The sequence below is a fragment of the Mixophyes fleayi genome, chromosome 3 (genome assembly GCF_038048845.1).
Source record: "Mixophyes fleayi isolate aMixFle1 chromosome 3, aMixFle1.hap1, whole genome shotgun sequence".
In the NCBI taxonomy this organism is placed as follows: Eukaryota; Metazoa; Chordata; class Amphibia; order Anura; family Limnodynastidae; genus Mixophyes; species Mixophyes fleayi.
Window position 1 is genome coordinate 161,135,046 of NC_134404.1, and position 23,630 is coordinate 161,158,675.

The window sequence follows — 23,630 nt, forward strand, 5'->3', positions numbered from 1 at the left end:
ACAATTCTCGTGTCCAAACGTCTGTGGTGGATGCACGCCACTGGCGCTGAAAATTAAGAAGGCGTGCCCCCATCACAGATTCCTGTGGGGAGGACTGCCACGCTGCAGGCTTATTAACTAGTCTAGAGGCCCCTCGTCTAATAGCACCCCTGCCTCTGCTATAACCTCCCTTGGGAGCAGAACACTGGTCCCTCGGTTAAAGGACTGAAAACGTCTGTTGTGGTCTACTGGATCCCATGGTCACAGCGCTGCGCTTTCCTCCTGTGGCCATCTGTATGACCTTCTCTAGCTCTGAACCGAAAAGAGTGACCCCATAAAAAGGTAAACCCTCTAGAGCTCGCTTTGAATCAGTATCCACTGTCCAAGAGCGTATCCATAAGGTACGACGAGCTGCAATGAGGGCAGAGAATCTGGTATTGACAGACAAGACACCGCATCCATGGCTGCCTGGACTACAAAATCAGCGGCATCAAGGACATGCTCGGCTAAGGAAAGAATTTCTGCGCGCGGGGAGTCAACTTGAATGCCCTTAACCATTAGTCCAGTCCAAAGCTCTAGAGCCTTGTTAGCCCATGCAACCGCCATAGTGGGTCTAAACATACTGCCTGCCGCAATGTAAGCTGAACGGAGGGCCTGATCGCACCCGCTCCTACCCAGGCATCATAAACTGCTTATTTGGCCTCTGCCACGCGTCAGATACCATCTCTATAATCTGAGGAGATGGTGGAAAAGCAGCTACATGCACTTTGGTCGGAGTAGCTTGAAGGGGCCGTGGGCTCGGGTTCAGCAAAACCTAAGGAGTGTCTGATATCCCAGAATAAGGTTATCTACATTCTGGGCAGGGGGGGGGGAGAATCTGCTGAACTGAGTTAGTCATCCTCATGCAGATTAAAGTCTAGCTCGCTCTTCTTCTCTGAGGGATGGTCATGATCCCGACTGTGGCCCCGAGATGCATTAGTAATAATTCTCTTGGCTCTTTGTGAGGCTGTGAGCAGGTGTTCTTCTTCATGCACTAATTGGGATTGTGAAGATGTGCCTGCATCCACTAGTCAATGATGAAAGTATATAATTAAGATATATAACTAAAATAATCTTTATTTTCATTTAGTTTATCTAAGTTTATTGTATTATTGGTGGTTTTCTGTGATTTATTTTTTTAAAATTTTTTGATTTTGTAGCAAATTAGTACTTATATACCAAATACTGCGAGTTCTGTGTGGCAAAATCCAGCATCATCGCCCAGGTGAGCTCTGCCATAGTTGTTGTCAGTGACTTAGCCCAGGCCGATTCTTCCATGACTGCCGCCCCTTGTGCTGGGGCTTGTCGCTCTTGGACTTCAGCTAGCAACTTATAACGTGCGTTCTTGCAATATGGTGCCTGAAAATAACTGCTGACTCGAAGGCAGATTTACCTTATGTCCCCCTGTTGCTCGTTAATCTAGGTGATGGACAGGCTGCCGGTAGAGGTGCCAGGTAACAGAGACCAGGCTGCTGCTTACATGTGCTGGGAGCCAGAGTGAACAGAGCTGTAGACTTATTCTATTCACTCCTATTCAGTCTATTCACTCCTCTGGGTCTGGAGTTCGATCCCTGCACTGCACCTCTAAAGGAAGGTAAAATAAAAACATGAAAAACCTACTAATACAAGTATAGGCATGAGCCTATACAGAAGTGACGTATCTCCTGGTAGGAAAGAGAAAACTTGGTATTTTTTTTTTTATCTTTCATAGGGCTGTGAGGGGACAGTTAATAGGAGAGGATATTTGTGGTGGTTTGGAATTGGTCAGGTACTTCTATAGTGATTTCTGAGTAGTCTTGTCATTTTAGGCTGTCTTGTTCCTCATTGTTGTGTTATTAATATTTGCTGTCTCCACCCTCCTGTTTGGGGCAGGAGGGAGGAGAGGATGCAGGGGATAAGGTGAGTAGTTCACCATGGGGAGACCCATGTGCTGGCAAGTCACGCTGCTTTAAGCACATATTAGGCAGCAAGGAAGCAAACACAACTATTAGACGGAAACTCCAATTGTGAGGTGGCTTTTCTGAGGCTGTTAAGGTAGTTAACCAATTAAAGTGAACTTTAGGCCGCTAAAAAAAGCAGACTTAAAAAGGGTCACATGAGATGGCCCTCTCCTGGTACACTACTTATGAGGAGGAGTGAGGAGCTACCTGCCACTAGAGCCATTCAGGGGATAAATGTGCATGACAGCGACAGGCCTCCATCACAGCATCAGGCTGGTCAGTATATTTATGTTTATAAATGTATGTACTGTATATTGGGTCAGTACGTTGGCTTAGCAGTTAGCACTTCTGCTTTACAGCACTGGAGTCATGAGTTCCATTCCAGATGATGGCCTTATCTGTGTGAAGTTTGTATGTTCTCCCCGTGTTTGCGTGGGTTTCCTCCCACACTTCAAAAACACACTAGTAGGTTAATTGGCTGCTATCAAATTGACCGTGAGTGTGTGTGTGTGTGTGTTAGTGAGTTCTCTGTACAGAGCTACGGAATTAGTGGCTCTATAGAAATAGCTGCTGATAATATATTTGTTTTGTTTTATGAAATAAGCATAACAAATGTGTCCAAATAAATGCTAACAAGCTGACAAATTTTAAGCACAGGAATAGAACATGTGTTTGCTATGTTTTTACTTCACAGAGTATACATTAATACCAATATTCCTGTAATAATAGTGTGTTTGTCTCAGTCTACAGAGGACCCACAGCAACTCAATGGGGGTCACCTTCAGTTGAAGAGGCATCTGGTGAGTGTACCAACTCAAAACATAAGTGACCATGATTTACCATCATGGCAGCAAGCTACATAATAAAAGCCAGCCGCTAAATACTGAAGAAATCCCACCACACAGTCAGAGGATTAGGACACAATAATAACCCTGTATTTGGCCAACATGGATTCAGCACAACCTGCTCCACCTGAGGAAAGGGACATAAGGAGGCTGCAGAAGTCATTCCACCCCCAACAAATGTCAATATAGAAAAAATGTCCTATGCTGTGGTTGAGAATAGCTAATGCCATGGAGCGAATGGATAGCAGTTTAGCAGCAATGACTGGGGGTATTAAATTGCTTAATAGGAGCTGTTAGAGAGAAATATAGTCCAACAGTTGGGGCAGTGGCACAATTGCACCATAATTCGATGTCATGGCTCCCTATGTTCTCTACATCTCTCAGTAGCAATGGGGGCACACCAACCACATCAGCAGCTACGTCTCCAAGAAGGGAGTGTACGCAGTATGGGTGGCGATATGTATCTGTAACAAATGAAGGTATTTTCTATACTTTTTTTTCTTACAATGTTAAGAACTAAACATTTTTTTTCTACACCACTTACATTTGAGGTATGGTTGATTTGTTATCTCACCAGTCTCGCTCCGTATATCCTCCATGTCACCAGATCGTGAGTACTATAAATGGTGGCCCCATCATGAATAAAAGTGTTGCCCCCCTCAAAACACATTACTGGAAAAGTTAGCAAAAAAAAAAAGTATTGTCCAATTACAATAAAGAAAAAAAAATGGAATTGCCCTTTACAAATTATTTTACATTTATAATCGCCCTTTTTGTAATACCACACTTTACCCCCATGAGTCTTGTGTTCCCTTAAATTCATCCAACTTATGGGAGACTGCATTTCCAGCAAAGTGCAAAACAAGAGAGTACAAAAGCTAACAAGTGACTGGAGAGATGAAATTGAATTTTTCAAAAATAATACTTTGGGCCTGTAACATTAAAGTTAGTTATTTAAAAAAGAAAAAATTGTAGACTAATTGTAAAATTAGCACTCAAAATGCTAGGGAAAGGATTGTCTGTATTTGCATGTCAACACATTTTGCTTTTAGCATTTTAAAATTCTGCTGGTCAGTATAAAAAAAAAAAACACTGTCCCTTTTATGTATCCAGGCTGTGACACATTCAGTGAGTTTTGCAAAGTCAGCACCCTCTCCCACTCTATGGAAGAGGCGATAGTGGTTGTACAGCGCAAGTCAGGCAAAGACCCGGTATATCCTGACTCCTACCACAATATTTCATTGTTAACAGATGTCAAAATTTTAGCTAAACTATTGGCTTTGAGGTTGAACATGGTGGTGCTGGAACTGGTACGTCCTGATCAAATGGGATTCATGCCAGGTAAGTCCACTTCTATTAACCTTAGGAGACTCTTCGCTGTCCTCCAGGTGCGGTCACTTCCTATCTAGACAGAGGTGGTGGTGTCCTTGGATGCGGCCAAAGTGTTTGACTCTGTGGAGTGATCGTTCCTGTGAGAGGTGCTCTCTCACTTCAGGTTGGGTTCAAAGTTTATAAATTGTATTAAAATCCTGTATTCGCACCCGGCAGCACGTGTTTGCATTAATGGCTCCCTCTCCCAACCAATTTGATTGGAAAGGGGAAATAGACAAGGTTGTCCACTGTCCCAGTCGCTGTTTGCACTGGCAACAGAGGCTCTAGCTTGCCTGATCCGAAAAAAAATTAAAGGACTTAAATCAATACATAGGGAGGATAAGCTGCCATTATATGCCGACGATACGCGGTTATTTCTCTCTGATCATGATGCCTCCTTAAGGGCTCTGTTGACAGTTTTGGAGGCTTTTCAGGATTGAAAATTAATTGGGACAAATCCAGTGTGTTTCCATTGAGTTGGAAACGCCCAGTGATGCCTTTGAGAGATTGCAAATTAAAATGAATACCCAATATACTTAGGAATATTGTCACCAACACCCCCTCAGAAAATGTAGAACTGAACTTGCAACCTCAAATAGAATATCTTAAATCTAAAGTTCATGTTTGGAGAAGCTCCCGCTCTCTGTCTCTGCTAGAATATATAAAAATTTTGGTTGTATTAGTATTTTGATTACATTTATCCTACCAGTCAACTATATTCATCCCACCTCCCATTTTCCGTAATATTGACCAGTACCTGGTCTCTCTGGTTTGGCGTGGCACTAACGATAAGGCCTCTCGAGGCCTTGCACTTCCCAATCTGAAATCATACCATTATGCCTCCCAGTTGGCCAACTTCAAATACTGTGTCTCAGACCCCAATTATCACGACATACATTGGGAATTATTGCGCCAATTCAATGTCAACCAAACGCCTCTACAATCATTGTTGTCTGGACAGCTCAGTACTACAGCCTTCCCTCTATTGCTACAAGCAATTAAGGTTTGGACAATCTGCAATAAAATGGTAGGCTATGTTGACATTGACCAATGCACACTTATCTGGGAAACGAACAAGCTAAAAGAATTGGACATGGTGGAGGAGTCCTTCCGTTGGTCCCACTGTGGTGTAAGGGTCATTGGCCAACTGTATGATGCAGATATCTTCAAATCATTTGAACTATTGTCTAGTGAAATCTCCATTCCCCAAACAATGTTCTTTTCCCATCTCCAATTGCACCATGCCATAGCCACGCAATTTAAGGGGGTTTCACCGACAATTGTTGCAGCCCCACAGCTTCAGGTTCTTGGTTACAAAGGTTTAAGCTCATGTATGTACTCATACCTTCTATCCGAATCCACGGTGGGGAACCTTGAGAAACTAAGATTTGGGACCTCCTACTAATAAGAACTGGGGGGGGGGCTGTTCTCGATAGCACTAGAGGCTACAATGCATCCTTAAGGTTTCAACAAATACAAGTTTTTATTTTGCACAGGGCTTACCTAACCCATATTTGTTTCGCAAAATTCCACCCTGGTACTACTCCCAACTGCCCAAAATGCGATTCATAAAATGGTAACTTTTGGCACCTTCTTAGGAAATGCCCCCACATACCTACTTATTGTAGTAGGGTCGCTCATTGTATTCGCAAACCTTGAATTGACATTCCTCTTCAGTCACTGGCCACCTCTCTGTTCGGGCTTTGCTTGAAGGGCAAAGTTAATAAGCTGACGCAACTCTACATCTCTCAGTTGTTCATGTTAGCTAAGTTAGTATAGCAGACTCTGGTTGGCCCCGACAAGCCCAAACATTAAACATTGGATAGCATTGGTCAACACTACCGTAGGGCACAACTGGTTTGTGTATATCAGCAGACAGGCCTTAAAGAAATATGAGAGCATATGGTATAGGTGGCTTGAGTTTCCCCACGCGCTGGCTTCTGTGGGACGGCAGGTCCTGGATGCTTGAGCCCGCGGGTGTCCATGTTTAATATTTTGTAGTTTATAAACATTGTATTTTCCTGTCATTTTGGTTTTCTGATAACTAAACTAGTTTATCTGGATGATTGCTCCTGCTGTCACTTATTTGTTTTATACTCCTTAACGAGATGAGCACATATGGTCTACTTTTCTAGGTATTTTCAAATGCTTTTTGTGATCCTGACTGTCTTACTTAGAAATGTTATTATTGCGTGCTTTTTTCTTCTCTTTTTATGTTTGAAATACCATCAAAAAATACTGGATTTTAAAAAAAAAAAAAAATTCTGCTGCCACAACTTACTGTAAATATCCTTCTGCCAGTTCGATCAAAAGTTACACAATAAACAGAGGAGAGATGCCCTAAGATCCGCTTGTGCATCTTCATATGCTGATAGACAGCTGTCGGGACAAGGTTCTCAAACTTGTATTTTCCATTTAGCTTTCTTGCAAAAAAGGTGTTTGCTGAAATATAAATAATTCTATTAGCACACTAAGAATATGGAGGCAAATAAAATCCTAAAACATTCCCAGATAGAAATACCTTTCCTATCACACAAAGAAAAACAAATTGTGTCCTTCTTCCTACCAGTGAAACATAAGAGCTTTGTATCTGCTTTACTATATCATGGTACATCAGGTGTTGCTCCTCTTGTGTTTTTTTTGCAGATGTGCCTATGCTAGCCCCCTGCCCTTTACCCACTGGCACAAAAGTTTGCTCTCGGGAATCAGACACTCATTCAGGTTCGCAGGTCTTACTCAACTCTGAACAATGTGTCCTGTTACAGAACACAATAGACCAAGTGTCAAACAAACTTCTTAAGAAATCCCTGATTATGTCAAAAGAGTAAAAGGCAAGGCGGGGTAGATATGGACAAGAGTAAAAAATTGTAACCTCTTCACACACTCCAACAATAAAAAAAACCATATACATTTAAACAAATTCATGTACACATAGAAAAACTAAAAAGGGGTTTATTTATCAAGATCCCCCTGATAAGTAACCAGAAAATCTATCGGACAATTTATGTTGCCAGCGAGCTTTCCTGTGACATTGGCTCCCTGCACCAGGGCCCATGCTAATGCCATCCTGTAGTAGCATTAGCAACTGGAGGACAGCAGCACGTGCTTTGCATTGAGAAGCACCAGTGGAGGAACCATTCCTACTCTGGTGAAAATGCCCATTTTCACCGGATCTAGCAGTTTTATCCTATTGATAAATAGACCCCTTAGTTATTTTCATCTTAATCAACATATACAATACTTAAAAATCTTCAAAGGGGCAAAATACAGTCATTTTTATTAAAGCACATTAACACTGATTTAACGAAGTAATGAACATACCGGATATATAACTCTATAACCAAAATAGCTATAAAAACTTTCAGAAATGTTTGAAGGTGTGCTCATTTATTACACCATGTTGTGCTCATTTTGAGACAGTGTACCATACAGTATACTCACACTATTACGGTGCCCACACACAGAAATGTTTCTCACAATGCAGCCATTTAACTCAATTATTCTGATGTGCGCAAAACAAAAGATCTTAAAATTCTAAGATTATTCAAATAATTTTAGCCTTACAGTACTTGAAAATAATTTAAGGTCCATGGTAATTATATTACGTTTATAAAAATTAGATCACTATGTACAAATCATATACATAAATGACAGTAGTTCGTAAACTATATATTGATTATAAGAAGCCACAAAAAAGTCCACAGAGCAGTACATAGGGGTAGAAAGAAACAAAAACAACTAATACACAATGCACAGAAAAACAACAAATTACATGGAAGAGAGCGGGGGGAAGGTGACAAGCTTTGGACAGACCAGCATGAGATAAGCCTGTGTCCAGAAGCATGGGCGTAAAAAGCAGGGCACAAGATACTTGGAGGAGGAAACCAAGACCACACAGAAGGGGCTTGACATAGGTGCGCAGATGTAAGGGATAGGGATAGGCAGGACAAGAGAAAAGATTTTCTTACTTGTGAGTGCTTACAATCTATACACAAGGAGCACAAACAAAAAAGGCTGACAGTGAGTGGGGGGGGGCAGTGGGGGATGAGTAAGGACGACAGGCAGGCTTTGGGGGAACGGTGTGTTTTTAGAGGGAATTTCAATTCTTGGAGGCAGGTGGATAGTCTGATTGGGAGAGCGTTCCATAGTAGAGCAGCACGAGACATCATGCAGGCGAGAGTATGAAGAACATATCAACGTGGACGTGAGCTGGTAGCAGAGCGGAGAGAGTGGGAGGGAATGCGAAGATGTGGTTTTAGATGTAGAGGGGAAAGGAGAGGAGTGGCTGAAGGGGTTTATAGGCGAGGGTGATGAGTTTTATCTGGATTCTGTAGTGGACAGGAAGCCAGTGTAGTGACTGGCAGAGGGGAGGCAGAAGCACAGTGGCAAAAGAAGAAAGAAGCCAAGCAGCAGCATTGAGGACAGATTGAAGTGGGGAAAGGCAGGTGAGAGGGAGGCCGGAGAGGAGGTGGTTGCTATAGTCAATGCGACAGATATGTTAGTGGATGAGACTTTTAGTTGCGTCTAAGGTGGGGCAGAATCGGATCCTGGATATGTTGTGGAGGTGGAAGCTGCAGGACTGGTAAAGGGACTGAATGTGGGGAGTGAAGGAGAAGAATTGATGTCGACAGTCATGTAGTGAACTTGACAAACCTAGGAGAGGGAAGTATTGTCAACAGGGAGGGAGAGGAGGGGAGGTGTTGGTCTTCCTTCCCTCCAGGGTCCCGAGTTCCAAGCCCAGAAGAGATAAAGATGAGCATGGGATAAGGAAACACAACAGGACAATAGGCTTTGAATGTTATATGGTAAAAAATGCATTATGAATCATTGTTATATTTATATGATGAGGCCAATAATGTATGATATGAGGACCAATTGTTTTTAATACTGCATTGTTCCATTCAACAGAAATGTTCTGCATTGCTGTTTTTTTGTACGAACTGTGAAAATATAGATTTAAAATATATGATGGGGTCATTGATGTATGAATATTAAGGGAGATTAGCAGGGATTGAGTATATGCTGAGGTTTATATGACTGCAATTGTACATGAAAGGCTGAGCCTGAAATTGTCTGAAATTGTAGTGCTGAAATAATACTGAGGCATTATAATGGAACATGGCAGTTGTAATGGAACCAATCTTGTAAGGGAGTCACAGGAAGAAATGAGTAATGGAACTTACTGTACCTTCACCCAGATCATCCAATATCTATGTTGAAGTCATACATACTATGGGGCATATTCAATTGTTGACGAGGTTGAAACGTTCCCGCCATGGAAAAAAAAAAAAAATCCTGCGCTCGTTTTTACAGGTTCGAGCAGCCGTTTTTAAAACAAACTTACGCAATTTCATTCCAAATCTTGCAAACACCACCTCGCGCTCTAACTATTGTTCTTAGCGAGTTTTAGTCAGAGGAATGCGGCTGATCTGGTTTTGTTTTTTTTATCTTCAAGCAAGGTAATCGTGGATCTTACAAATATGGGACCCCCAGGGCTGAAGAATTGTCTTCAGCCCAGCGCTGAACAGTCTGGGGTTGGTTAGTCATTATGGCAGGGGGACCCCTGCTGCATGTCCCACTGCTATAGTGCCGCCAACCCCAGCTGGTTTGCCTAGTGCTGGTTCAGTGAAAACAGGGGGAACCCTACGCAAAATATTTCCCCCATTTTCACGGAAACAGCAGTAGGCTGCTAGTACTAGTACTAAGACTAAATAGAGGGGGGACCACACACTTTTTTTTTTTATAAAACAAAAAAATAAAAATCTATTTTTGACAATTTTAATAGCTGCCTATGGTCAGGCAGCCACAGAAAAAAAAAATAATAACTAAACCACTGATGTTAGTTTTCAAAAGGGAAATTGGTAAACTTTATAATATTTTTTTTGAATAGATTTTTAAAGAAATTTTAATCCTTTCTAATTGCAATGTTTTGTTAATGAACCTATGTAACTATTTTTTCTGTTTAAAACCTTTTTTTATGACCTTTAAATAACTTATTTTTTGTGAGCACACCAAGGAGGTGCGAGATAAAACTGCAGATTTTCCGTTTTCACCCGCTGCGTTAAAAAACAATTGAATTGCTTCTAAACGCACCAGGTTCTCATCCACCCTATACTTTTGCATTGACAAACGCCTGGAGCGCTCGAAATACAGAACTCGCCAACAATTGAATATGCCCCTATGTGTAAGATGTTATTAAAAGATATGTTGTAACATTAACCATGGAGTGCCATTTTTTGTTTTGTTTTTGAGTGTTGGTTGTATGTTACCAGACTGTTGGGTCCTCCCAAGCAGTTGAGTGAAGGAAACACTTCATGTTTTGATTGCAGAGGTTTAAAGACAAAAACAAAAAAACACTCAATTTGCAATCTTATAACCATAAAGTGAAGTTAGCTTTGTACCTGAAAAAAGGGTGAGGTATTGGTAAATTAAGGTAGGTATGGATGCAATTAAACAATGAGATATCCTAGGACATGTACAGTGATAACAAGTATATCATAATTTCTTTATTATAAAATGTACAATAAATATAACCTTTTAATTAAGGTATCCATGGCCACAACTTTTCGGTAAACTTAAACATATACTTGGGCAAACCTTGCTGCTAACACATCAAAGGTTTAGACAGCCTTGAACTGGATTGTACTACAAGCGTGAGGTACCCTGCTATAGTTAATAAAAAAAAATTAAAAAAGCAACAGCCGTCTACTACTACCAAAGGAGATTACCATTCTTGTACTGTGGATCAACTTTATGAACAAGATTGTGATTGCTATTGTAGTTCCCGTATAATGGACAGGGTCGCTAAGAGTCTTGTCCACTTCTCCAGTATAACAAAATAGCAAAAGTAGACCACACACACTATTTTAAAATAAACTTTAATTGAATAAAGCCATTGTTCACCAGTTCATTAAATAAATAAAATAAAAACATATGCAAAAAACTATAGACAAGAGTAACTGTGACTTCCCTTCATTGCTAGACAATCACAAGTGGTTTCCCACGCTGGCTGCTTGTGGCTGCCCAGTGAAGGGGAGTCCCAGAGACCCCTGGCTTTCATCTTTTTGCAGCAGCCTTTTTTATAGTTATTCTTCTGAGAGATTTTCTGAGGTCTTTTCTTTCCAATTTGGACTGCATCAATGAAGAAAGAAAATAAGCTTTCATTTTATTTTTCTGATTTTGTGTGTGTAACAAGGGTTTTTGGGAGGATTTTATGTATAAAAAAGCATTTATCAATTAAAATTGTGTATTGTTAATACCATTTTGATATAATAGGCAGACTCTTATACAGGGTCACTATCAGCAAAGTTGACACTCCAGGAATCCCAATATTTATAATAGCACTTTTTAGCACAGGGTTAGTAGTCTCTGTATGCCCACCCCATACCCCAATAGAAGCACCAGACCTGTACTGACCAGTCTGGGGCTGATTTTCACTATTGTAGAGGAACCCCATTCATGGGCTTTTTGTTACAGTGGAAAGCTGCCCTGGCTGTCTAGCACTAGGGTTGTGTGAGGATTTAGGGGTAGGCATGCAGTGTCATTTTTACAACATTTTCGCTGACCAAAAATAAATCTGTTATGCATGGCTTTGTAAAATGAGGAACAGCAGAGTGTCTCTTCTGTACATTTCAAGGGAATGTCTTCACGCCACCCAATTCTCTCCTCTTCCTGTGCGCAAACCCATGAACACTGGCAGAAATCTAGGCACGTTTGCAAAGATAGAGGTGCTCTTCTTAAATGGCCTCAAATATCTCCATAAAGCATAAGCACAAAACCTGAGTTCACAAAACGACACTAATGTATTTTACTCAATTAAAAAAAAAAAATGTAAAAGTTGTGGGATTGTGTTTTAAATTTTGCAGCTTGCTTTTTTTTTTGTCATCATGGACATGTGTCTTTGTTCATTATGCATGGGTATTTACTGCCCAGATTGCAAGTGTTCAGGAGCACCAGAAGTTTTTAACAAGAGATTGATGATGCCTAAGAGGGAAGCCATGGATCCCAAAATTCCCTTGGGTTGTCACAGGTTATCATAACGTAGGACCTCATGCTGCTTATTTCCTCCTAATAGTGACAAATAGCCAAAAGACAGCTACTGCTGAGGCTGGTTATTGAATTTGTAGGCGAGCTATGGAGTCTGTACCACAACATTTATTTTTTCCTTTGTATTACTGGTCGCAGTAGGCAGATCCAAGGGTAAATTTGACAAGCTGCAAGTTTCCAGTGGGTTTGAAAAGTGGAGATGTTCCCTATAGCAACCAAACTCTAGCTATTATTTTGCATAATGTACTATATAAAATAACTAGAATCTGATTGGCTGCTATAGGCAACATCTCCACTTTTTCAGACCCACAGCTTGATAAATTTACCCCCTAGTCTCCCAATTGTGGCATGACCAGCGCTGACAATTAGAGAATGGACAGCATGAAACCCTCTTACAAATTCAATACCTATTCACATTTATATGTGTACACGGGTCTCATTTGATACCGATTGGGCAAACAGTGGCTGTCCAGCTGTTGTGGAACGGCTAATCCCAGCTCTAAAAGTTTTGATGAATACACTAGTGCTTAAGCCAGCCATACACAGGTCATAGTTGTTTCTTGGCTCAATGCCGGGCAATACCAATGCCCAATGGACACACACTTGGCATGCAAAGTGCACAAGATCCACTACAACTAGGGTCTGTTAGTGCAGAAGCACATCACCACACACAGGATTAGTGCTGTGTGCAGTCATCTTCAAGTGGGTTTGTGATGAAATCTAAAAGTTATGTTTTGTTTTTTGTAGAAATACTGGATTGACCTGTATTTTATACCCAGGAGCACACAAGACAAAGAAAAAGTTGAATGTCCAATTTTTTGTTTGTACCTTGCTGTGGCCAGTTAATTGATTAATTGTTTAGTTCTATTATTCATTTAAAAAAGTCCCAACAATTTCTGTAGCACTAAAAAATATTTACATCATAATTGGTGTAACTAGTGTGCATACAGTAGGGTGCTACATATTTTATAGCGGAACATTTGGGGCATTATCCAAAATGTGGCGTGCCTGAAGTAATGCAGAAATTAGATATCAATTCGCAGAGCAAAATTTTAATGAGCTAAAAAGGGTAAAAGTGTTGCATTTGTTATAGGGCTTTATTTTTTGCACAACACAGCTATTGGGGGAATAAGGTAAATAGTTACCACCCTACACGTCAGTCTACTAGCTCTGAGCTAAAAAGAGCTGTGCATCTTCCCAACTTGTGAGGCCAGGTTAAATCACAAGATTGAAAGCTTTGGTGTAACACGTGTCCATTACACAAAGACTAAAAATAAGCAAAAAACAACTTTACAAAAAAATGTAATTCAATAAATTACTTCCCAAAGCCTTCTTTCACCACTTAAAATTTTCTTTTCCTCTTTTGTGATTCTATTTAGTACAAATTCAGGTCGAGGTGTAGCAAATCCTGTAAAATTGACAATTTCGAAACAAAAGAAAAAAACCCAAAAAAAAACAAACCAACAAAGCTGCTCACTAAGAATGATTGGCTAATGGTGAAGGGTTCAGGGACAATCACAAATGGCCAGCATGGAAAACCACTTGTAATTGGCTTGTGTTGAAGGGGAATCCCAGTAACACTGTCAGACGTTTCGCATCTGCCTTTTTCATGAGCAAGTGGGTAATTTTTCTTTAATTATGATTTTACCGATTGGTTGCATGAATTCAGTTGGGCAAATGTTTGTTTAATGCATTTTACATCTTACACAGTATATTTGTTCCAAGTACGGATATTGTATATTGTTCCTTCTCTGGAGGGAAGGACAAGTATGGCTGCCAGGTGGCTACACAAACATAGGTTCATAGCATGACATGTGATGGCAGGAGGAGGGGGGGGATTTTACATTGAAAACAGCACTCCGTGGGGCATTCCAAAATCATTCTGCTCATTACATCATGGGCCATGTGACTGGTTGCCTTTAGTCACTTTACACTGACAAGTCTGCAGAATTATACACTAATAGCAGTCTGCATAAAAAAAAGAAAAAAGGGTAATTTTCAAGCTAATTCTTTCAGCATGCTAGTGATTCAGGTTTACAAAATTAAACAAAAAAAAAAAAAAAAAAAAAACTTACCTAGGATTGATTTTTTACATCTTAGTGCAAGAGAAGCAAAACTTGAATACATCATATGAACATAATCAACGCAAGTGTGAAAACAGCTACTTTTAGGTTTATTTTTTTAAAAAGCAACAAATATACACTCCATACCGGAGATGGATATAGTCAGCAAAACTCACAATGTATTTGCGACTGTCCAGTAAAGTTTATTCTACTTGTTTCAGTATAAATCTCTTGAAAGGGTGGGGGCATAGACCGAATTAAAAATCATTTGTTTGATACAATAAATGGTTTCCCACTCTATTGCCAAAAAAATCCATACCTAAAACCTACCCAAACATTTAAAAATCTAGTTTTTTTTATACTCATCTAATATTTGTGATAAAGCACAATATTCTGCAGCTCTTTTTATTTAAAAATGTTCTCTTTCCCTATACTGTCACTGACATTCAGTATCACCAAATTATTTAACAGAGCTTGTCACAGTAATTACACAAAGAAAAACATAGTGATGAAGTCTGAGTTCGCCAAAACGCAGTAACAATTCCCCTTTTCTCCCCACTGTGTATTTCAGAACTGGAACCCTATGAAACACACAATAAATGCGTTCCCAGATGAGCACAATAAGAACAAATTTACACGACTGACTAGACTGTACAAGCCTATCAAACAGTGTATTTATTAAAAAAAAAAAAAAAAAAGGATCTTCATGTGCAGACATTGAAAAACAACAAGTGTACTCAAAATTGTAGACATGACCTTATACAGTGTCCTCGGAGTTAGAGATGTGTTTAAACTTTACATAATGTACCAAAAGAAAAACCCTTGAAAACAGGTGTACCAATCTGTAATGTGTATAAGGTGTAATGTGTAAGGTGTACCAATCTGTAAAAGCACAAAGGTCATGCAGGTGTACAAAAGGAGGCTGCAATCCTCCACACTAGTATAAAAAAAAATCAAAGAAAAATGATAACATAGCGTTAATTGGATCAGCAGTGTAAACTAAAAGAAAGCTATAAAACCAAATCTGATTACGCTATTTAATATATACATACACACATACACACTGTGCCTCTCACAAATCACTACAACATATCTAATTTATTACAATTGTGAGAGCATATTAAAAATCAAACACTATAAATAAAGTGCACAGCATTTAAAAATCATAGATAAAAAAATTCCACCACTTTATCGGTGGAAGAATCAACTATGTGCAGATTGTCTACAAACAACTGCTCAGTTACATGTCTGTGGAACCTTGCTTCAGATTAGAGGATTTGGATAAAGAGTATCATTATGTCGATCTCTGCAATGATACTATATTTTTACTTTGAATGACACCATCTACTACCGTCAGTCTACAAAACTGAACTGCAGTTTTACATATTATAAGAATTGTGTCAGTCTTGCTGGGACAGTAGTTCAGACCTTTGGATTTGTACATTATCCATCCATGAGGTGGTCCTTTATTTATTTTTAACAGCAGCTAGCCAAGTTTTTACTGGTCATATCATTTTAGTGTGAATTTATATGTTACATATATTATTTAAACACTGTGCACTTTACAGTGTGCATTTTCTAGTATTCATGTTCTTTCGGAACCAAAATAAATTAAATCTGCCCTTGTGACTTACAAAAGAATACATGCTACATATATATTTTTTTTTTACTTTGCACTACTGACCCAATTACTGCAATTTTATCCTTTTTTTCTTTGTTGATATGTAGAGAGCATTCCATAACTTGGAATTATAGTTTAACAAGCGCCAACGCTTGTGAATGTAGCAGGCAATGTTGCAATTGAACGCAAAGCTAAGCAAATAGTTCTGTACATAGACACACTTGTTGTACAGTACAAGTGTGTGTATACAGATCTATGTGCTTATATTATTTTTTGGGAATACGGCATCACAGCATGTTAATAGGTTTTAAGAACACACATTAAAATGCATAAAATGTGTGAGGTCGAGAACAGTATGTGATAATTTCCTACATTACCAAGTTACTTTCTAGGTTCTGGATAATATTATGGACATTTGAAACTATAAAATGCTGGACAATTTGGGAAGTGTACCAAGGCTGTAACATGATGCATAATTGGGGGCTTTATTATAAGCTAGACTCGTTATATACAGATCATTAGGTTTGCATTATATATAGATGGAGACAGCAGGTGAAGGACCAGACAAGATTTCCCATCAGGACTGTATGCGAGGAGTGCTGTGGATGGAAGCTGACCTAAGGACTTCATTTTTACCTCAATAAAGGAGATTCACAACCCTTGCACTCTTAATGTATTGTCAATTCTTACTCTTTCTGTGCTCAGTGTAAGTGTGTCACAGGAGCATCTCTCTTTATGTCTGTATATTGCAGGTAGTGTAAAGGTTGAATTTCTGTCAAACAATCACAGATATGGTCTATGAATGATGCTGGGTTTATGTAATAGATATATACTGACTTTGTTAAATTTCAATGCCACTACCCTTTGGGAAAAAGTGCACATGGGAGATTTTAATATGACCACACCATATTCCTATTTTTGTTAGTCACTGGATGGAAAAGGCATAAATACGTTTGAGGAGGAAATCCCACTGGCTTTTTCCTAAAACACAGGACTGATAAAGACCTTCAAAGGGGGAGGGGGGGGGGGGGGGGGGGGGAGAGAAAAAAATAAATAAATATGGACAGAGACTAAAAGCCTTATTATTCCCTCTGCACTTACCTATACTTGATGGGTTTCCATAATTCACTGGTGACTCTGGAGGTCGTCCACAATGTAAAGCTGCAAGAGCTGAACCCTTCCAAACAACATGTTTGCAGCCTATATAAGAAGCAAACATTTGATTATGTAATGCCATGTAGAATTAGAACTAAGTTAATTAAGACTGAAAGATCTGTAAAATGGTCATACTTTTATTTGTGCGAAGCAGAGACTGGCGGCCTGCTCCCAATAGTGTCAGCACTCCAGGGACACTTTGAGGAATGTCTTTCTCGAGGAGTGGTCCTACCCTCCGGCATATTTGCAGCAAATGGTCAGGTGCCAAGTGACTGTAATTCTTTACCTAAAGAAGCACAGAATCACTTTGATTTCAGAGTATACAGTTTCACTTACAGGTCTTTGTACGATGCAAATAAAACACAACAAGTACCTTGAAAACGTGAACAAATCTGAGCTACTGCTCATAACTTGCATTTAAAGACCAGTTTTTGTAGGTTAAAAAAATGTAACTGAAATGTAAAAAGGTAACGTAATAAATGTGCTTATTTCAAAGCTGAAAATATTTGCACTTCATTTGAAAACAGTTTAAACAATTAAAATTGGAAACTAGCAGTTTAAAAATAAGTCTAAACCTTGTGCTTATTCATTTATCAATAAATAATAAACTTTAGGACGAGTAAGAACCCTTTCACATGTATGTAAAGTGAGGTGTCAATAGAGTGGTTCCCACAAATGGGTTTGGAATATGTAACTATACCCCTTAGTTCTGGTAGGCTTTTCAAAGTTTCACAGCGCATGCATTGGCTCATTTATCGATTTAAGGTACACAACACACATCCTTAACAAAATACCCAATACTTTAAATAGAATCATCAATTAACACGCTCCCTGTAAAATATGTGGTGCCCACTATACTGCATTTGTTTATAAGACAAATGGATACTTGTCATGTTATGTCGCTTTATATATCGGACTTATGAATTTCATGAACAAGTGTATGCATGGAACTTTATGTTCATAACTTCAGTAAAAGCTCACCAGATATATGGTGGCGCTTCTTAACACAAATAGAAGAGCAGACACTCAAACAGATTTAAGAGCTTGATTAAGGAGTATTTCTTACAAATGTTGGAAGTAGTTTTGTTTTTTTATGGGTTGTCCTCCTTAAAAATTAATCCTTACAGTGGGCAGATATTGTAAAGTAGGTCTTTTCCATCAATACGCCCACAATCTAGTAAAAGAAACAGGTGCCCGATCTTTTCTCCAGAGCTCTCTCACTGTGCACAGCTGCCCTTCTAGTTTGGCTTATTGCTCTTTTTTGAAACCTCCCTCTGAAGGTGGCATTGAGAAGAGATAATATAGTGCAAACCAGGATGTAGGAAAGTCATACGGTTTTATTATTATTTTTTAAGATACAGAATTAATCAATTTAACTCTTACAAATGTAACAAAAGGAGTTAAATAATTTCAGAATAGACTGTTTAACCTAATCATGTTTATATTTACCAAATGTGATTTTCTACAATGAAAAAGTTTAACTAAATCATATTCCTACAAGGATCATCAAACCAGTCTTAGGAGAAACCTTTTCACTCAACCTATTCATCAACAATTATCTCTTATTTGAAAGCTGAAGAAAAACAAGAAACAAAATTTGATTTGCTACAAAAGCCTAGTAGATTAATATATATATATATATATATATATATATATATATATATATATATATATATATATATATATATATATATATATATATATTAAAAAACGTACAAAATGAGTCACCTTTAAAAACGCTACAAATTCAGTCTTACAGCATGTAAATATCAAATACTACTGTAAGATTAGATCTACTTAAGGCCCATCATATATATTAGGCAAAGCTCTTAATATTGTAGTCACATCATTATTGGTGAAAAGCCATAGCTCACATAACAAGGATGCAAGAAAACAGATCAAACTTAGAGCCCAATTCTTCCTTAGATGAGGTCTTCTACCGAGAAACAATCACACCTCACCACACACAGTAATCCACATCAATGGCAAAACCTTCTATTTACATTTATATCTGCTATCAAATACCACAGTTAGTCCAAAACAAGAACTGTTAAGTTTCGATTCAAAAACTCCCATTAAACAGAATGTGTCCCCTTGATGCAAGATTTTTTAAATATTTTAACATTTTATTTTAAATTATGCGGAGCTAGAAATGTACTTCTGGGGTTTAAATATCCTTGAATATTTACATATTTCATTAAATGATATAGTAACAATGTGGTTCCCAAATGATTATACATTATGGGACAGAAAATTATAAATTTTACTAAAAATAACTCAAAAACATTAATTAGGCGATGCAGATTGTCCACTCCATCTAGAAAATAAGACCACAGTAGAGTTGATTTTTTTTTGTATTGGTACTAGAATATTTATACAAAACTGACAGTGTCTTGTAGACATCAATTAAAAGTAAGGAAGGTCGTATAGATGAAACAATGGCTCCTAGATTTTATCATATTTTCAATTCATTGATCAGTGTTTAACAAAACCAAGTAGCAGGTGCTTCTCACTCATTGGTCCTAAGGGGCTTGTTTGTGGAGGAGCAGCCTTACTAAAATAAAAAAAAAAACTTCCACAGACTAACAAGGGAATAGCAACATGTTTACGTAGAACAATACTTCTGGTTTCCAGCACAACTGTACACTTAGAAAATAGACAGCAGCAAGAACATGGTCCATCTTCTACACATTTATGACTTTTCTCAATGCCTTGGCATACAAAAGTCCCCCAGAAAACAGTGTGCAAACAAATTAATTTATGTGGTAGATAATTGCATTTTGTGTTTTGGCTCATTTTTTCCTTTTTCCAATAGACAGAATATTTTTCTATTCCAATTAACAATCAAAAAATAGAAAACATTTGTGTGTACAGGCCCATCTTCAGGTGTTTAATCAAGCCATTCTAATTGGAAAGAATACCAGATTAAAAGTATAAGTTGGAAACAAAACTGCCCCAGACAGATAGTATTTAGATCATTTAAATCAAGAGGCCAAGAGGTAATTTTAAACAGGTAGATTACACCCAAAAATTAGGTAGTGTTATAGTATCTGAATGACAGATCAGTAAAATTCATTTAGCCGGCAGCCAACAAGGGTAAACCAAGTGTGTAAAATAAAATGCCACATATCAGCGCACCTTACAAAAGGGTCATGATGCTGGCCAACTTGCACAATCATCCTTTTTCCATTCATCACAATGAATTGACTATAGCAGATAGTATTTATTTCTACCTGTGCAGAGCAGGCAGCATTGAATCTTATTTGTCCACCACCAACACAAGATTTCTTAGTAACAGAATATATTCTTAACGCACAGATATTTCCATAATTCACAATAAAAACACACCCTTTGCTTTTGTAAATTAAGAAAGAATCTTAACAAAATAATTCAAACACAGGCTAAGAAAGGCATATAAATATTTAGACCTAAACAGAGTATACAGGGAATGTTTTATAGCTGGGTGAGGTTTAGCTGTGTCAATGCAATCTGTAATCTCCTTTACTTCCCCGGTATTAGCAACAACATCTTGTAAATGTATACTGTCTATATAATGTATAATCATAATATTCTCATTAGCCCCATGGAGATAAATAAAGATAAATAAAGATACAGATTTCTTATACCAGTAAACCGATGAATCATAAGCCTTGGGGAAATTGAAAGGATACTACTTACATGGTAATGAGAAGGAGGAAACCTTCTCCCTGCATAGTACAGTATACACACACACACTTGTATTTAGAAGGATGAAGTTCTACATTTACAAATCTATAGCGCAGGATCTAAGTCACAGATAACACAGGCTGTTTTAATGTGAGAATCTGACAAATGCCTCCATGGAATTGATATACACTGGATAGTGCCCCCACCATTTACACTGCCACGTCAATATACCATTTGTTCCAGAAATATACAATGCCACAACTTGAGTGAATACACTACAGTTTATTTTTGCCCCTTGTTACAACACAGCTATGCAGTTCTTTCTCCATTAGATGCAATAGTATCATCAACGCAGGGCAATATACTCATGGGTGATGCTTTGCTGATAACTATATGCTTAACTTTTCTGTTGTAATTCAGTTAGGCTACCAACTTAATAAAGATTTGCATCTGCAAAAGATGTGACATACTATGCCATTTTATTTAATTCTTGCTAGTAACATATGAAAATGCAGATAAGCAATATTTATTTATTTTTTGTAATGCTTATTACAGATCCCTGAATCTGTAACGCCCCCATCTTTGTAGCAGTTTCCATGTCAATACAGAAACAATTCCCTCACCGCACTTCATTGATTTCGGTAATTCTTGCAGCCAGGCCCGCATATGCTTCTAACAGAAAACTGCATCTCTGACAGAAACGAGCAACATAAAAACACCCAAAAAGGGTCTATAGAGGCTAATTAGAAATGATAAACACAAAACCCATCCATTCTGTGGGATTTGAGGGGGGGGGGGGGGCGCAAGAGTCTGTTATATGCAAAAATACTTCCACAATGTACACTTAAATGAAATACGTAGTAACATCAAACAGCGCATGTCATCAGAGACAGTATATAATAGCTGGACAACTCTGCAGTAAGAAAAGTATAATGGGAAGAAAAAAACAAGTCTGAGTAAGGAAAGAAAACTCAAGCAGAAGAGAATGGTGCAATATGTGCAAGGGACTAACAAAGCAAACAATCGTCAAACTGATACATCAGCTAAAATTCCTTACACACACACACATAATATATACACACACATTTAAAGTGGATTTCGTTGACAAACTAAATATCTTTTACTTTATATCTCACTCCACTTGTTTTAAAACAAACAGAGCAAGTGTCAATGCCACTGCCACTTTAAAATCCTATTAATGGGAAGTTCACTGGAGGAGGGTGAACTTGGTTGAAACTGGTTAAGCTTGAAGAGTGCAACATGGGACTTTTACAGTAAGTGGGCTTCAATGGATGCAGCAAACAGAGCTTGAAAAGCAAGTAAACATTTGTTAATTTCAAACTCCACCCAAAATGATTTTTTCCAATAGACATCAGCAGAAAAGATTATATAACATTTTTACTTTACATTAGCAGTCGACTGACATCCTTACAGTTTGCATAATAATTACTGTTGCCTTTTTCCCCCAGAGTACTGATTATGCAGATCACTACCATCACACCTGGATAGTACATTTCATACTCTGATTATACATAGACTAGCCTCATCTCTGTTTATTTAGAAAAAAAACAAAACAGGTTTTTGCCTCCCAAAAGTGGTATATGAAGGGGCATTTATGCAATATTGTGCTATTTAAATATTACTTACCCTTAATACAACTATTCCACAACATTTTTAATAACTGACCTGCCTCCTGGAACAATTGTTCGAATCCTGATTTAAATAGTTGCAATGTTTAAACTTTTACACAGAAAGGTCGCAGCCTTCAGACCGGAAACACGAGTTTCGTTCCCCACAGAAGGAGGCCACCTTAGAAGCCAGGCTTGAAGTCCCTGAAGGCAATTGTCAGCAGATAGCACAGGTGTGCAGGAACCTCTTTTAAAGCTGTAATACCACACAATTTAATAGAACCAGCAAACCTCAAAAGCTGTGAATTTGTTAGTATAGCATATACCAGCCTTCATATTTAATAGACAACACTCAAAATGTAGTTTAGATTAAGAAGTGGTTATCTATAGATTATATCTCAAATTCTGCCATGTGACAATTGCCAAAATGAATTCGAAAGTAGTTAGTTAAAATTGATGAAATACAATAAAAGAAGTTACCAGAAGTTTATAATTTTTTTGTGAGACTTTCTTTGCAATAATCAAGAAAAATGTCAGTGACCAGGGGCGGATTGGGCATAGAACCTACCGGGACTTTTCTTGGTAGGCTGATGGTCTCAGGAGGCCACCTGAAGAGTTACTTGGGGGGGGCTGGGGAATTTAAAAAAAAAAAAATGTGTAATCAAACTTTGGCCGGTCCATGGCCTCCTAAATAATGTTTTTAAAAAAAATTAATCGAGACCGCCCCCCTCCGGGTGCCAGTGGGGGGGCTGGCAGTGTATTAGGTGGCTGGCCCCTCCTCGGGGCCCAGCCACCTTCCTTAATGGGGCCAAGATTCTCTTGATCCGTCCCTCATCCCCCTATTGTGGCTGCCTCCAGTCCCCATACTGCAGTATGTCACATGGAACGTGCACCACGTGACAGGTGCCGTTTCATGTGAGCGCGGTGCAACGGGAGTCTCCAGCAGCGCTGCAGTACCAGGTAAGCGAGAGGGGAGAGGGAACGGGGGTGTGAGTGATATAGCTACAAAAGAGACCAGTAATGGTCCGGCAACCACAATCATGGACTTCAGGCAACTTGTACAAAGATCATTTAGAAGTGATTTTAAGTTGTTGCCCTGGACAACAATATACTTTAGCGAAGAGGAAAAGGATCACTTCATGACATTTACTGTCGTGCAACTCAAATATTCTCCTTCAGATGTTTTGTGGTTGACGTTTTCTTGGACTATAATAATAGACTGGTACCATTTAAAGGGTAACAGATCTCAATACCAATATGGTCTAAAGGACTCAATT

General features: G+C 38.6%; 1 protein-coding gene across 1 annotated transcript in view; it reads right to left on the bottom strand.

Annotated features, from left to right (window-relative positions):
- Positions 1-23,630, bottom strand: part of PHIP (PHIP subunit of CUL4-Ring ligase complex) — a 165,373-nt gene that overhangs the window by 133,089 nt on the left and 8,654 nt on the right. The window contains exons 5-7 of the mRNA XM_075202675.1: positions 17,195-17,345; positions 17,006-17,104; positions 6,456-6,616 (exon numbers count right to left, since the gene is read on the bottom strand). Coding sequence (XP_075058776.1) covers positions 6,456-6,616; positions 17,006-17,104; positions 17,195-17,345 — 411 coding nt within the window. The remainder of the gene's footprint in view (positions 1-6,455; positions 6,617-17,005; positions 17,105-17,194; positions 17,346-23,630) is intronic.